The sequence below is a fragment of the Haemaphysalis longicornis genome, unplaced genomic scaffold, assembly GCF_048455015.1.
Source record: "Haemaphysalis longicornis isolate Haplotype H1 unplaced genomic scaffold, Haemaphysalis longicornis Haplotype H1 scaffold_4, whole genome shotgun sequence".
NCBI lineage: Eukaryota > Metazoa > Arthropoda > Arachnida > Ixodida > Ixodidae > Haemaphysalis > Haemaphysalis longicornis.
Genome location: NW_027526361.1, coordinates 114494173 through 114511259, shown reverse-complemented (window position 1 = coordinate 114511259; position 17087 = coordinate 114494173). Strand labels below are relative to the sequence as shown.

Sequence of the window (17087 nt, the reverse complement as noted above, 5' to 3'; positions counted from 1 at the left end):
GCACAAGGCTATGCGCAGGGTCCCATGTTCAACTGGCAGATATGGGGACTATTTTACAGATTGAGGCAACAAGTAGCTTCAAAGTGTAAAACTTCCAAGTTTGAATATAAACGTCTTGCGCTTGCGCAGCTTTCTTCAAAATGGACGGCGCTGAACCTTTAACGCGCAGGCTCTTGCGTTTGAATGCTTGCTGAACCTTTGCAAAAGTTTCAACTGTGGAGGGAGGGGAAAACGTTTGATGAAATCTTCATTGCAACAAGCAAAACAAGAAGTCTAGTACCAAGAAAAGTCGTAGTAATACCAGCATTCATAGCTATTGGTTTCAGAGTTTGTCAAAAAATCATTAATCAACTTGCCCTGCTGACGGTTTTTTTTTTTACTATTATTTACGTGTTTAATCTTGAAATACTGTGGTATTACTGACCAGTAACTAAGAAAAACATTCTTGGTGAAATTTATCATAGGCAACTTATTTGCAGTGCACTTCTTTCTCACATTGTTTTTATGATGCACGCTATGATTTCATTGTTGTTTGGTACGTTTCACATCGATACCAGATGTCCTGTTGTTTCAGTTTTGTGTTCCTTTCTTCCTCAGATGGTAATAGGCAGCTACATCAACTCGGTCTACCTGAAATTGAAGGAGGAGCTTGATGTGCCTGGATCCTCACAGGTGCAGAGGCGAACTGCAAGCCAAGTGGTATGCATTCACTTTGATTCTGCACAATTTTTTTTTCTGCAATACAAGTAGCTATCAGGGGTACAAGATCAGTATGTCTTTCATATGTCAAACTCTCCCGTGGTGGCAACACCATCATTCACACTCACAAACTCGCCGACCATTGATCCGGCAACTGCGCCTGGAAATTTTGACAGCTGGTTCCACGCGTCGGCAACTCTGGCGGTGGTTTTGTCGCACTTCTCAGGATTTTCGAAGACATCACCGACACGCACAAGTCCGCAGATTTGATGCAATTTCGAGTGTTTTTTTTTTTTTTTTTTGTGACATCTGGGGCCCAATTCTCTAAAAAGGGGGGCCATTTTGAGACGGTTTGCCATGCAGATGCACGTGTTCTTGGGCTGGTACGCCGCTTTGAAGTGTTGGGGGATGACAATGGCCCTGCAGAAAAGCACTGTATCAAAGGTGCAAAGCCACATGCACTGCCCCCCGTTGTTTCGCTTGTCGCTTTGCACCATTGATACAGTGCTTCTCTGCAGGGCCATTCTTTTCCCCCAACACCTCAAAGCGGCGCACCAGCCCAAGAACACGTGCAAATGACACCCCTTTTTTAGAGAATGCGGCCCCTGCCCAGAACGTACTTCGAGAAGGTGTTGTCAAGAATCTCTTGCATCGCGGGGACGTCCATCTTCTCGCCAAGTTCAGCTCGATTTACGATTGCCAGCTTCACGAAGAAAGGCAAATTCTGCTGCTTTGCGCTAGCTAGAGCCACTAAGTGAGCCTTTGTTTAGTGACACTGTACTAGCCACCATAGCTACCTTTCGGAAGAAAGCCCGCAAAGCGCGAACGCCACAAACACAACGAACGGAAAAAGAAAAAGCATGGTGGGTGGGCCAGGATCATTTTTCACAAAATGGGGTGTCGACGGGGCGCCCTACACGGTGCGGTGGTGCAGTCATGGTCACGATAGGGAGAGCGACGGGAAAGAGGAGAAAGAACCACCTGCTGCTCATGGGCGGCCCGGCGAAGCCACTTTTAGGGGTGTGCCGGTGTGCTGGTGGAATTTCTCCTCCGCCCCAAGGTACAGCCAACTTCGGGAAGCACTTCTGCGTGATTTGCGGTTCGATGCATCAATAGTCACTGGTATTTTTGTTCGTTATAAGCAGATTTTCTGCTATATATTCTCACTGCAAATATACCGTGACCAGCAATAGTTTGATATAAAGGATGATTCGATGTAAACGGGTTCGATATAGTTAGGTTCGACGGTATAGGCGAAATAAGTACTGCGGAGTGCTTTGACAGCCGTGGATCGCCCCATCTCTTGCCTTGTTCCTTGTACTTTACTTAACCCACTCCTGTCAGAATGCTCTGGGTAGCAAAATTTTAAATTCTTTGAAGGTATCCAGTGTTTGTTGTTACGAGATGGCGAAATTAAGCCAGAAGGCTGAATACACTCGCTGTAAAAGAACAGATGATATTGGGATTGCACTGTGCAGTGCCGTAGCGAATTCTGCTGCATTTGGAATGGACAGCGGCAACAGAAACAATAAGCACATGTGGTTATTGTTTCATTCGTTTCCCGCCTCAAACCTGTGGTCCTGAACGTTTGCCGATGCTAATGGTAATATTTGAAGTGTTGGATGTGAGGTACTTAAATCGCTACTGTACTTACTCAGCAGCATGGCGTGTAAGATTCTAGATGTATTTTGGATGCTGGAATAGCCTAGTCTAGGGAGAACTTGTCCCACATAAGTTGCTATCTCATTGCATAGCTGGCCTTGTGAGAGAGATTCTTTACCCCCTGCCTCTGCAGTCCAAGGAACACAGCACGGGTGTGGAGACCCTGGTGTACATGAAGAGGCTGGTTGGGGGGGAGCTGGCTCAGAAGCTCTTCAGGTGAGCTGCTCTTCATTAAACGTGCACCCCGCGAAAAAGAACGTAACAGAATTTCTTGGTGCTGTTTTGATGTTGACATGAATCGACTAGGAAAGGTCACCTGTGCTTCAGCAAGAGTCCAAAGAGGGCTATGTGTGTTTTTGAATGGAACAGGGGACAGCCTCTTTCCCAGATGTGTAATGCACATCCTGTGTTCAGTGTGCTCCTTCTTTCCTTGTGAATGCCAAAAAGCGGAGTCTTCTTTTAATGAAGCTGGTTTCTTGACTTGCTTTGAACACGATAGGCTACAAGAAATTACAAAAAAACAATTTGTTGTTGTTCCCGCAGCATCACTCAGAAGATACACCACAAGCTTTCGTCCAACCTGCTCGATGGCCAAGAGATCTTCCCCGTTATACCAGGCCGCCACCTGAAGCCCACCAGCCCCGCCTTGGAGTTCATCAAGGCAGTCTGCAAGGTCAGTGCGGAGCCGTCAAAATGGAGCTTATCGATGTCGAATGCATTCCGATGCCAGCAGTGATTCCATTTCAATACATCAGTGCATCCACGTGTGGTAGCAAACTGCTCCCAATGCTGTATTGCTTCCTAAAACAGTTGAAAGCTCTAGGAGACGTAGCCTGCTTCATTATTGCTCTCTTCCACTTCAGCAGGCTAGTCAGTTCGTGTCACCACAAAACTGTTCCATGGGGACAAAAATCTTGCCTGACAAGAACCAGTGTGTGTTTTCTGATTTACAGTCGAATCCCGCTACAACGAAATTGACGGGACGTGCGAAAAATTTCGTTGAAGCGAAAATTCGTTGAGGCAAAATCTGCCCCAACACACCACGGAAAGGCCAGAAAAATAGCCCCGTGCGTTTCCGCAACATTGGCAGCATAATACAATGTTTAGAAAAAGGAGTGACGCGCAATAACTCATGTTTATTCGGATAACAAACATACCAATGGTTATCTGTTTTTTGTTGTTGTTTGTTCGTTTATTTAATAGCCTCAAGGCTTAGTAGACACCAAGCGGGTCCGACCTATATCCAGGAAACTAGGTTGGCCTCCCGGATATAGTCCAGTAGGGAACGGTAGGCAGGACCATGGAGCCACCGATAGTAATGCGTGTCTTGCCGCAAATTTAGGCCTGCTGCCATCAAACATTTTCTTCTAATGTCCTTAGTTCCAGGGCATGTCCATAGTAGGTGGTGAAGGTCTGCCGGAACCGTTTCCTCACAGCAGGTTGGACATTTCACATGTCCTCGGTAGTCCCCTTTCCATCCACTCGTGCGGGCAGGAGTAAGAGCCACGCCCAGTCGGATCCTTCGTAGTACAACCTCCTCCATCCTGGTAAGATTGAGGGGGAGGAGAACCGAACACGGAGGTATGAGAGCACGCGTTCGGCGTCGAAGGTCCTCCTTGGCAGCCATTCTTGTGGCCCATGGGTCACTTGGGAGCTGGGCGGGGGATGTTGGGGCCGGGCAGTTGTGTGACAGGAAGTCAGCCCGTTCATTTCCTGCAATACTGGCGTGACCGGGAACCCATGACACAACCACTTTGGATGGCATTTTGCTGTGGAGTTGGTGGATGCGTTGGCAGATGATGGGGGTCTGCGCAACCTGTTTCAAATAGTGGATCACTTGCGTAGAGTCGGTACGAAGATTGATGGTATTCAAGTCTTCATTGGAAGCGGCTGCACATAGTAGGGCGTCGTGGATAGCCTGCAATTCCAGCAGGATTGGGGTGCATGTGGCAGAGGCGTAGGGAATACTGCCTTCGATGCTGGGATGAGTGGGGCTGGTCCACGCAGTGACTCCATGCGTTCCTGTGCATGAAGCGTCGGTGTATAGGAGGCATTGATCGTCTGGTCCCGGGTGATTTGGGAGGGGAGAGAGCTGCGCTTTACCCTCCTTGGTCCGCCTTCTCTGCAGATGGCTTGTTTTGTTGGAGGTTATAATCGTATAACCCCAGGGTGGAAGCTCATCCTGACTTTCCGGAGGTGCCAAGTTGCCCGGGTTGAAGTGGTCGTACAGTGCATGGCCGTTCTGCAGATATGCATACTTTGACAGTCGCACTGCTCGGCGTTGATTTATGAGCTCGTCAATTGTGTTGAGCTGAGCTTGTTCCTGAAGGACCGGTATCGGCGTGATGCGAGGGAGACCGGTGATGGCTCGCATGGCTTCTCTATTAATAGCTTCCAGTTTAGCATGTTGGGATATGGTTAGGCGCTGAAACTGGGCTTCATTTCACCACCCAAAGAACGCGTTACGGAGGGGGGTTACGGAGGCGCAAAACGTATCGCTGTACAACAAGGCGTGTCCACCGAGCTGATTACTTGCAGATAGCTGCTAGGCTGTGGGAAGCCCCCCTCTCGCTTGTGGCAGGAGCAGTGCCGTTATCTTATCCTCTGACAGGGCACGGCAGCTACTGACCTTGGCAGGCAAGACGCGCGCGCTTGCATTTAACAGGACCGCGCGCTCGCGACTAAGATAGGATGACTAGGCTTCAAGACCAAACGCGCAAACATGATTTTTGCTCTTGGCTATGAAGAATGGTAGAAGGAAAACGGCAAGGACAGCTGCTCACAACGCATACATGACGGCACCGCGCCAGCAGCGGAGCACATTCGTGCAATTTCAACTGGATACGGATTGGCTGTAGCTCTGGGGCTCCGCCTTGGCGAAGCGGGCCTGCGCCTCGTGTAGACGGCCAGCCACATCGTTATCACCATCAAGCAATGGCGTGCGCCTATGAGTTATTTTTTGTTTTGTTTTGGGTGGCGGTGTGGTCGCAACGCGCATTTTCGGTGAAACTAAGCGTCCTGAATGTATAAAAAGTTACAGAAAGCTGGCGCTATGCTTATTTTATTGTAAAATAATTGTTCAAACCCAGCCCAAATCATCGAAAATTTCGTTGAAGCGAAAGCAAGCCTGACAAATGGTTCGTTGTGGCGAGGACTTTGTTGCATTGACTTCTATGGCTAGCTGACGGGGAATTGGAAATATTTCGTTGAAGTGGAAATTTCGTTGAAGCGGCGTTCGTTGTAGCGGGGTTCGACTGTATTTATTTGGAATGCGTGATCGCTTGCTGAACAAGGACAGACAACAATTGTTTTGGTGGCTACACAAAAGAAAAAAAAGAACCCTAAGTCGAGGTGGTAGAAGCTACAATGGAATGGCCGCACGTAGCCGTACCCATAGCTTCTCCTCCACTGCATGCAGGTGCTCTCCCTAGACGTCAACATCACGGAGGAGGTGACCAAGCTTCGCCGGGACCTGCTGCGGCTCATAGGGGTTGGGGAGTTCAGCGAAGAAGGCACCTGGAAGGACCCCTGCCTGTCTTTCGTCCTCACCGAGGTGAGCCCATTCTCCCCCCAGGGAGGCCTCCCCATTCAGTATGAATCAGCTTCCAAACTGGGCCCCAAGTTTTGCGTGTGAGCACTTGAAGATTCGTGTCGCAGGGTTAAGAAGCCGGTCAATCAAGGGTGCTGGTCAGTCAATGGCAAATGGATATGCCAGTGTGTCAAGCCACTAGCATATATGTCTGTGGCAGCCAATAAAGCATGTTAGGCAATGTCGATCTGTCAGAGTGTGAAACCCCTCAATCGAGGTCTTCGAAGGAAAGAGTGTTGTGCGAGCAAGAACACTTGGCACAGGAGTGTTCAAAGCGCTTGTGCTACCGTGCGTAACCAACTGGCGCTCTCCTTGCTTGAGCACTGAAACTCACATTTATTTATTTATTCATCATACCCTCAGGGCCAGAGGCATTACAGAGGGGAGTGGTTACACAAACAAAGCAAAAGAGCATGAGAACAGCAACTATGGTAACAAAATATGTTAGCCCGGGTGTACAATATTGTTGTAGACTCACCTCAGTCAAACAATATTTGATTTCATGCATGAGGGTATGCGCTGTGGCCTTGAAGATTTGTGTCGTGGTTGTATGAAGCTCAGTGGGAAAAGTTGCCCTTGCACCAACCAACAATGAAGGCAGTGGCACAGCTGTCACAGTGGAGTAGTGTGTACTATGTGGTCGAGAAATTAAGAGGAATAATAGGAGAATAAAAGAAAGAATGGGAGAATAAAAAGAAGGGTAAAGTATACAATGAGATAAACAATAAAAGAAGAGTTAGGTAAACAATAACTATAAAAATGAGAGAAAGTAGTAGTAGTACTCATGCAAATTACAGGTTCACTTGTGGAGCAACCTGAAACTTTTTCGTTGAGCCATTGAACTGCATTTCAAAATGGCCAGAAAAAGTGTTTCCCTGTTCAATGCTGGTGTGAAAGCGCATATCACTGAATATTTAGACACGTGGAAACATAGGAACATATAAAGATTAGCGGCCGCTGAGCGCGATGATTGGTTCAATTGCCAGTTGAATTTTTTTTAGATTTAGCCAAGAACAAAAGAAAAACTACATGTGTGCACTACAAGGATCCCACTTGCTGATGATTGAATTGTGGGGTTTAACGCGCCGACGCTACACAGGCAATGAGGTGCACCGTAGTGGAGGGCTCCGGATTGATCCTTCCTTTTCGCCTCCATTAGAAAAGCGACCGCCGCGGCCGGGAATCGAACCCGCATCCTCATGCTCAGCAGCACGCCTTAGCCACTGCGGCGGGTGCTCCCACTTGCTGTAATCCATTATTACGTCATGCCCTATATCTTGATGTCTTATGCTTTTGATTGTCGTAGTGCTGACTCTGTGCATTTTGTTTGCTGTAGCAGTGCAGACAGCATCATTTAGGGTTCTGTAATGCCAGTTGCTGCAAGGTTACGTGATAGCAAGCACGTGGTTGCAGGTGATCTGCAAGACCTGCAACAACTGCCGGGACCTTGACCTCTGCAAGGATCCATGCCAAGGTCGGGACAGCCACGGCATGTGAGTGCCTTCAGCAGTTTATTACAGGCAGCGCTTGCTCTTGTGTAGGTCTGTCTGTCGCCGTATGTCTGTCACCCGTAGCACAGCGCAACTGAGCAAAGATCCGAGGAGAAACACAATGCCAGTTCATAAGTGTTAGGGGGGAATCGAACGACCTCGGAAGCACAACCACTTGGCAACGAGTTTCCACTGGTGGCCAGTGCAGGTTTTGTATTCAAGTCTTGCGTCCTGTTCTAAGGCCGAGTAGGCGGGGAAAAAATCATCTTGGCTTGTAGATTAGGCTGCAACTGTACACTGAAATGCATGCCGTTGCTGCTTCAAACATATGCTCGCACGCACGGGGTAGTGGGGACTGACAAAAAATCACAATGCCAGTAGCCAGACATGCATGCCGAAACTTGGTATTTCCAAGTGCTGATGACAACTGCCATCAGATGGTCACGGCCGATTCACCAGTTGGCACCAAGGCACCTAATTAAAACTTCTTACGTGGGCCTACAACCCACATCAGAAGGCTTAGGCATCTCTCTTAATTTTCCTTGCTTCTGTAGGATGTCTTGTGTGAGATATCGTCCTTAGAAAATCATCATAATTGCATTGCCATACATCAACAGCCTGCGATTTTGCCTCACTAGCTACTGAGATTAGAAAAGAAATTTTAACTATACTTTCCGAAACGTAAAATAAAGCCTGCATGCAATAAAGACAAGCTTGCAAGAGCCTCAGGTCCCGCACACCTTTGGTCGCCCGTCCTTTCTCTGCCCTTCAATGGAGGGCGGACAGCACATCATTGAGCTCTCATCTCTCCTGTGCTGTCACCACTCACTCACTCTTACCTCCCCTTCATTGCGCAGCCCCCGCTGGCACTGCTCGGTGTGCGAGAGCCCCTACGAGACGGCCGACATTGAGGCCCTGCTGCTGGAGAGCCTGCACAACCTCTGCTTGGCCCAAGTGCTGCAGGACCTGCGCTGCACAAAGTGCAACATGGCGAGTGCCACCCCCTCCTTCCTTCCTTCCGGCCTCGCGATCGTGGCAACGCCGTGAATGTGATTGTCCCCTAGGAAAAGCCATACAGAGCTTACACTTCACCTTAACTGGTGCAGAAGATTGCTACCAAAACATTTTGCCTTTTATTAATAAGAAACGGCCTGTGTGCTTTGTGAGTGTCGAAATTTCAGCCAAACTCGTGGTATTGCACAACTCCTTCCAAGTTACATTGTGCCTTGTTTAGGTGCCCTACTTCGTGAGCAGGGTGTGCTGTGAAGTATACCTACATGCGTACAATTGTAACAACGTTACAAAAATACAAGCAGTTTTTAGGGCAAGTTTCTGTTGACAATGCGATAACTGTAAGTCATTATACATGTATGAATCGTAGTCTGTAGTATAGTACACTTCAAGACAGCACTAATTGAATTATAATTTCTCCCAACAAAGTGCAGTAAGAGGTAGTTCCAAAAAGATTCTATGGATTTACATGAGCACTTGGTGTTACTAAATCTTGTCAGCAAAATCACACCAGGCAAGCATTGCTTGACTTAGTCTGAAAGAAAGGGGTTTCTCCCTCTCTTTTTTTTTAATCCAAACAATGCATGCGTCAAGTTCTGGACTGGCTAACAAATCCTACTGTTTATTACTGTAAAGACATTGAAGTGAATGTAGCAGAAGTCTTATTTGTTCCTGCATGTGTTCAACATTGAATATTTTATTTCAATGTCAAGTGGAAGTTCACATGTAAAGCACAGGTCAAAGGTGCTTAAAATCTAACGCCGCCCTGTGAGCCTGTATGTTGTCACAACAGACATTGCCAAATTGTGCCCCAGATAAGCTACGCTTATCTAATAGTTTATCCGGTCGCTTTACTAAGAACCAGTCTGCACGAGTTACAGAGTATATGAAAACCTCTCTCTCTCTCCTTATGTATGTGTATACATGCGTGCATATATATTTTTTTTTGCGGCTTGACGTTTCTTCCTCCAATAGCAGTTCTCAGTATCGCAGAAAAGCAAAGAATCTGTGCCCCCTCCCATGTCCACAGGTGAAAAAGTCCAACATGATGAAGTACTGCGAGTGTGCGGGCAACTTTGAGCTGCTGCTGTCCCCAGACGAATTCAACATGCGGCTGAACACATTCGTCAACATAGCCAGGTGAGTACTACTATCACCAGCACAGAATGAACAAGTTGAAATGAACAAAACCTGTAAGGTCCAAAACTTGGCGACAGCTGAAATGTGATGTAGAGTCTCTATGGCATTAGCGACACCATCACCATCTTCATCAGCGTTGATGTCATCATCAACTGGCTCGCGCTCGGAACATGCTTAGCAGCTGGCCTGTTGTGGCACCCTGTTCCACGCTCCTCGCCCTCACCATGGCACAGCTGTTGCAACCTCAATATACGTGGGCTCAGCCACGCTACCGTATAATGCGGAATATAGGTCGAGATTTTTTACAGAAAAATTTGCCGAAAAGTCACCCCTCGACGTATATTGCAATCACTGGCAGTTGTCATCTGGCGACCGGGCAGCCCATCGAGCCCATCCAAACCCCCAAGGTACCATCGCCACCACCATCAATTGGACGCGACGCCATCTTTGTTTTGTTGCTTCTCTCGCTGCCGGCGAATGTGTGCGTGCAATTTTCTTGCTCAAAATGAGTTTAGGCACTTCGTGCCAGTTTACAACAGCATTTAAAAGAAAAGTTGGGGGTTTTCCAAGGCCAATGACGTGCCCGCCTTGCGCCAGTTCGGTATCACCAAAAGAAGTGTTGCTAGCGGCGTTAGCTGAAGGGGCAGCTCTCGGTATGCAACGCTCGGAAGGCCGCGTTTCATGGGCGCTGCTTTGTGCACCTGTGCTGCTGTACAAAGGGGCAAATTTTGTCCACCAGCGTCGTGCGATGTCTCTACGAATGGATACCCCAAGATGTTTGCTGACCGCCTGCACAGACTGGCTGTCGCTCCGGTCTGCACACGAGTGTCCCATGCTTTGCGCTCGCTTCACGATGACATCGTCTTGCGAGTGTTTAAGAAGTGCTGCATAAGCAATTCCCTGGACTGCACCGAGGACGACCTGCTGCGTGGGCGACAGCGAGACAGAAGCAGTCGTCCGACGATACTTCAGACAGTTTTAAATGAGTAATCTGAGACGAAACAAGTTATAGTTTCAATAAAACAATGGTTGGTACCTAATTTTTTTTTGCATTTCTTGGCTACAAGGTAAGGGGGTCGACCTATATTCCGCATTATACGGTACCTCGCCGGCCACCTACAATTGGCGATGCCGACATGATCGGCTTCGCCATGGCAGCGTCCCACTACTTCCCCATCCTCATCGCAGATGACGACACGCAACAGACGTGACCCACCCTCTGGCTGATCCCGTTAAGCTCAGTCAGTAACCCCGCCACGTGATTTGTCATCCTGGAGAGCCATTTTTATGTCAACGGCATCCAGTCTCCGGAAATCAGTTGCGACATAACCGTGCAGATGCTACCTGATGACCTTGTTGTCCAGATCCAGCTGTTGGACCCTAGCATCAGTGCATATAACGACCTGAGGGACCTCCTCCTGAACCGCTATGGTATAGGAAGTCAGCACTGTCTGAGCTTGTCCAGTCTTACGGAATTCTATACACCTCGCTGCAACACCTGGTTTTTTCAGCTCGAGAGCCACTTCTGTATCGACGACGCAAGGAGGCAACGAATGCGTTACCACCTCGCATCTACGCGGCTACCCAACGGGCTCCTTGAACAGCTCCTGCTACCACCATCTGGCCCACACATCTATGAAGACTGAAAGCATGCTGTTCTGGAGCGTTGTGGCTCCTCAGGCAGCATCTTTCAATCTCGCGGCGACAGGCTCACTGACACGCCCATCTCTGTCAAGACTGCACCAACGCCGCGCTCATCAGCACCATGCCTTCCAACGGCACCTGTTGACTAAACTTTGCTGGAATGTCCAGTGTCGCCTCGCCAGAAAACGCGAGCCCGCAGCACGACAGAGTCGACCTGTCACTTCATGGATTTGATGCAACATCATGACGCAGTGCCACATGCTGTCGTGTCCACTGGACAGACCCACGCATGTGTCGATTGCTCTGCCACTCGTAGCTGGGAAACTGTACTGCCTTCGCCACAAAGCACGCGTCAGAGGGATATTCCAGACAACTCCCCTCCCTGCACATGGCAGCCCTAATTTTCCCATCAGGTGGTACAGCTTCCTCGAGCCACTGACTGCTCAAAGACTTCGGGCACCCTCAAAGGCCATACGTCTACCCTGCACGATCATCACACTGGGGCTCCGATGGCTCAACCAACTCGAGAATTGCGAGACGAAAGTCTTGCGCGTCAGATGCATCAGTCATCTCTACCGCGGTTTCATCAACACCCTCTCACCGACGGTCTACCCCAAAGTATCAAGCCTGCCAAAAAGTGTTGCACAAAGCAACATCATGTGCTTCCATGCCATCAGGAACTTGCCAGCAGACTTTGAACAATTGCCTCCAGTGTTCGGTACAAGATGCGACAGAAACTCAGCTGTCCGACTTTTTTGCGAGGGATCCGTTTGGTGCTGCCAGAGTTTGGGCTTCAACTCGCAGGCAGTTAGCACTTTGATCGTTGACGCCTTGAGTTTGATTGTAGCAGCTTTGACATTGGTACTTCCCCATGCGATTTTTGCGCGCAAGAAAGCTGTGTGTTTCAACCATCATCATTAGGCGGAGGGGATTTGAACTTTATGCATAGGCGTTTCATATTCATTTGGTTAATAAAGCTTAAAGTTTATTTCTTGTTCTCTTTCGTCATATTACACTGAGCAACAAACCTGACAAAAATTCCACAGCAACTGGAACCAATGAGGGACAGGGCAATTAACGAGAGCGACAGGGCAACTAACGAAAGCATTTTAAGTCCATTTTAAGTCGAGAATGCTGAATTTCGGCAAGCACAAGGAACTGCGAACGTGAAAGTTTCTCGAAACACACTTTAATTCTCCTGCTGTATCTGTCAGACACCTTGTCGGGGGCACCAACGCTCTTGATTCTTGATACAGAATGCATGAAGGAACTACAAGAGACATCGATCTGTGTGCCTCCCGAGAATTTTGCGCCGATTCTGGCGTCGCATGGGCATCTGATCAGTGCACTGCAGATTGTCCCGCAGGGACCGGTTTTCTGATCACTCATTTTCTCTCACCCCTATTTGAGCATCTTCCTTCTCCCCATCGCCACTGCCCTTCTACCATTACAACTCCTCCCGTGCTTCTTTTTGTCCTTGACTGGCCCGTGGAATGTCTTGGCAAGGTGCCGAAGTTGGCCCACGTCAGTGGCATGAAACCACGATGTATCCCACTAAAGAAATTATTAGCTTCACTCGACCCTCGGTGACCCTTGCACCTTGGGTGCTGTCTTGATATATCATACTTCTGGCTTGAGGGGGGCTCGCTGAATTATAAACCTTTTGTAATGTATTCAGGCCATCTAGATTTCATGAAGTGAAATCTAAATGTAGAATAAATAGTTTGAAGTGCAAATGTTTTGGGAAAATAACTCACGATGTGAAAGAAAAAAAAATGCTCATTGCAACTATGACAGGGGAAAACATAGGAGGCCAGCAAGGGTTGTTTTGCACTTGCAGCTGTGTTGCTTCCGAAGTTGCACAAATGCAGAGTTCATTGTGAAAAAACAGGAATTGAATTTCACACCATTTCCCTGGAATAGAATCGCACAAATTTGAAAGTAGGAAAGTGCGAGTGTTTGTTTACATGCTTGAACTCAACAAATGTAAAAGAATTTTTGCTGATGACTGTGATTTACCGAATAATTTCTTGTGATAACGACCGAAAAATTTTGCAAACCGATCTTAACTTTACCAATGCATGGTGCTCATTTTGGCGAATGAACCTAAACCACTCCAAAACTAAGTATATGTCCTTTACTAATCGCGTCTCCCGAGTTCCTACTTCCTACATGCTTGATAATATTGCCATTGACTTCGTCTCTACTTATAAATATTTGGGAATTCACTTACAATCTGACCTGTCATGGCATTACCACATTAAACACACCCTTGCTTCCGCTAATCGATCTTTCGCTTTTCTCAAGTGTAACCTTAAACATGCTCCTTCTAACATTCGAAAACTTGCTTTTACTACACTAATACGTCCTAAAATAGAATACACATCAGCCATTTAGGAACTCCACCAAGCATACATAATAACTGATATCGAATCTCTTCAAAACCATGCAGCTCGCTTCATATATTCAGACTACTCTCGGCATTGTAGCGTCAGAGCCCTAAAACGTCGTGCTGAACTACCGGATCTAGCACATCGCCGCCAACGTTCCCACCTATCACTGTTCCATAAGCTTTATCACCCTGTCACTTTATGGTGATTTCTTTGAACCACCTCCCGTAATTTTCCCACGCCACGACCATTCCTACAAAGTTAAACGCGTGAATTGCCGCTCATGTTCCTTTGCGCGGTCTTTCATTCCACGTACCATAGTCGAATGGAATAATCTAACATCAGACAGCGCAGGATTTCAGGAACTAATCCAAGAGCTAATCTAACGATTTGCTCCCATTCTGTTCTTGTTTCCCTTCTTTCAAAACATGCGCTAATTTCTTTTTTCGCCCTGTATTTTCCATTTTATTTTTGTTGCGCTGATCGGTTGTACATTGTGTTCGCATTAGAATTTGAAACATTTGTATTGTATTCGTGTCTTTTTTCATTGTTATTATGCATGGAATTTTGCATTATCGTTTTCACGGTCACAATGTGTGTATATATTTGCGTTCTCAGTTTGAATTTTTTTATTTGTTTGTTACTCTTGTGCAATATATGTGCAAATGTAACCCCCCTATGTAACACCCCCTCACTGGGGCCTTTAGAGGTATTGTGAATAATATAACACTATTTATGGACAAAGTGGATTTTTAACCTCCAAAACGGTAATGAGTGGTTTTTCCACAATCCGAAAGTGATGCCAGCCATTTTGTGTTTTAAGAATCATCTGCTAGTGAATTAGTTAAGGGTTTTCTACGCACTATTCATAAGCACGCTTCATGCCTCAGTCAAAACAAGCTTTTCGCACCTTGTTGTGGTGTAGCCAGATAATAGAAGTCAATGTAATCCCCAAAAATCGTATGTCTAATAGTGCAGCCATATTCAGACCAAAATGCCAATTATTCGCAAGTGCCTTGCTTCATTCTCTTTGCATTTTTTGCCCCCAGGCACTTCCACCTGCCACTGCTCGAAGAGGGCATCACCTGGATTCTGGAGAACAGGTGATGATGGACTGAATCACGGTGGAAAGCAAACATCACATGTACATAATAAAGGCATACGTTTCACTTTTTATTCTAACAAGCGGTTGCAGTTGCTCTCTGTATGTACACTTCACTTCTGCTCAATGTTGATTGGGTCCAATGCTGGCTCTGAAAAAAGCAAAGGGCAACAAATTTCACTGTAGAAAGCCGCACATCATCATCACAGCAGCTCTGTAAAGCCTGAAAATAGTGCACCATAAATGAGAACAAGGTACCACCACAAAGCTTGCACAAGAATTACGGCAAACACCACTAGACTGCCTGAATGCTTTGTTTGTACATAGTGAACATAAAAATTGGCCACGTATCTGCTCCTTTCGTTGCAAATGTTGACGAAAGACGATCGCCTTTTGTCAACATCTGTTAACTAAATGCCTCCCCTCTTTTCCCCGTTCACCTCTCGCGCCGTTCCTCTCTCGTCGCGCTTCTCCGAAGATAAACACTCGAGGTTTGCTCAAGTAAATTTAAATTTACCACGTTCCACTGCTCCAGGCTGGCTGCCTCAATGCCAGTGCTGCCAAACGGTGGATACGTGCGTGAATGGAAGCGCCCTACTTTAACGTTTATAAACCAGGTTGCCCTATTTTTCGTAACTGTTTCCGTTTGATTTCTTAAAAGTGCTGCTAGCAGCTATAGTGGCGCGGGCGACAGCAGGCAAAGGAGTTAATTTTTTATGCAGTGGATGCAGTATTTCATTTGCTACTGCAAAAATTAAGCATCCATGAATGTGTTAGGCACACTGCAAATATAACTTATGTATTGATCTTCTGCCTCATATTTGCGTAATGTCTTGTTCTTGTTCAACAATGTTGACAAGTATGAACATTGACACCGGACTTAGACGTTTAGATTTGGCTGTGGGTATATAAACCTATTGTGCAGCTTTCTCATTCACTTTGGCCGGGTGGCTGAATCGAGTCACAGAAAGACGTACAGACAGACCAAAATTTTCGCATTCAAGTAGCCCAAGAAAGACTATCATCTTTAAAAACATTAGGGGCTACTGCAAGGGCACGACTGGGGAATCAAAATGCATGTAGTTGGCCTGTGCGAGCAAGTTTCTCTGTCTTCGATAAATGTAGCGGGGCAAGCACTGTCCACAAGTGAAGTGCTCTGGTATTACTACATTTCTTGCAATGCAAGGCCAGTGATTATTTGAATGCCATCCATGAGAAGCAGCATGGTGTTGCTCATGGTAATCAGTGTGCCAGCAGATACTCAATCAACATTGCTTGAGGGTCTACAAGCATCAGCTGACCAAGTGGGTGCCCTAAAAGGTACGCAACGGGCCACACTATTCTGCACTAACACTTCAGCATTTGGCACAAGCAGTTAAGAGCTCTTGACTTGCCTGGAAAGTCAAACTTGGGGAACTCAGCCATGTTGGCGTCCTTGCTGCCACCATACTGCATAGCTGCTTTCTGCAGTTCATCTTTGTACTCCTTCGTGATGGAGGCATCGGCATCAACAAACATCTCGTTCTTGGACCTAGGGAAGGAAATGTGACGAGTCATTACCCATGCTTCCTCCGTGGCACTGGGGGTTAATGTTAGGGCACCTAATAGCTAGCAAGTCTACGCACAGGTGCCGTCAGAAGTAACTGGAGCACGGGAGCTGTGGCCGAACCGCATAGGACCGCCGTGTAGCTGCACCGGCGGCTAACGAAAGGATGAAAACACGCATGCGCACCTGCCGACGGCGATAGCCCACCTCAAACCACTTCTTTTAACCTGGCTTCAAGCATTCTTCACAACATACTGGTCTTGGCAATGGCGCTGATAGCAGAGACACATCTGACAATGTCTTTCGCACACTTCCAGCGCACGCAAGCTGCCGAAGAAGCGGCGCTCTCACAGGGATCTGCAGTGTTTTTTTTTTCTTCAAATATTTTTAGGTGTGTGTATGCTATCAGCACCATCACGAAGACCAGCATGCTGCAAAGAATTCTCGAATACAGGTTAAACGAAGTATTCCGAGATGTATAGGTGGGCTATCGCCCTCGCCAGGTGCGCATGCGTGTTCTCGTCCTTTCGTTTGCCCCCGGTGCAGCTACACGGCGCTCGTATACAGTTCGGCCCCAGCTCCAGTGCTCCAATTACTTCTGACGGCACCTGTACACTTCTAAGGTACCACAAAGCAACCTCCACAGGACATTTCCTGGCCCTAAAAATGTGCCATTTCTGCGGCTCCCATACCAAGCGCTACCGAAATAAGGATGTCAAGAACTCAGGCTACCCGTTATATCACTGAAACAGTTTAGGGTGGTTCAACGGTCCAAGTTCAGCCAAATATAAACCTGAGCTTGAGGTTCACCGTC

General features: G+C 47.3%; 2 protein-coding genes across 5 annotated transcripts in view; one reads left to right on the top strand and one right to left on the bottom strand.

Moving 5' to 3' along the window:
- Pole1 (DNA polymerase epsilon catalytic subunit 1) overlaps positions 1–14810 on the top strand; it is an 84429-nt gene extending 69619 nt beyond the window's left edge. The window contains exons 45-52 of the mRNA XM_077707573.1: positions 598–699; positions 2495–2577; positions 2905–3034; positions 5780–5914; positions 7364–7443; positions 8298–8430; positions 9482–9591; positions 14675–14810. Of these exons, the coding sequence (XP_077563699.1) occupies positions 598–699; positions 2495–2577; positions 2905–3034; positions 5780–5914; positions 7364–7443; positions 8298–8430; positions 9482–9591; positions 14675–14732 (831 nt within the window). The 3' untranslated portion in view covers positions 14733–14810. The remainder of the gene's footprint in view (positions 1–597; positions 700–2494; positions 2578–2904; positions 3035–5779; positions 5915–7363; positions 7444–8297; positions 8431–9481; positions 9592–14674) is intronic.
- Atpsyncf6 (ATP synthase, coupling factor 6) overlaps positions 14786–17087 on the bottom strand; it is a 225976-nt gene continuing 223674 nt past the window's right edge. For all 4 annotated transcript variants that reach the window (XM_077707572.1, XM_077707569.1, XM_077707570.1 and 1 more), the window contains exons 3-4: positions 16122–16258; positions 14786–14878 (exon numbers count right to left, since the gene is read on the bottom strand). In XM_077707572.1, the coding sequence (XP_077563698.1) occupies positions 14841–14878; positions 16122–16258 (175 nt within the window). In that variant the 3' untranslated portion in view covers positions 14786–14840. The remainder of the gene's footprint in view (positions 14879–16121; positions 16259–17087) is intronic.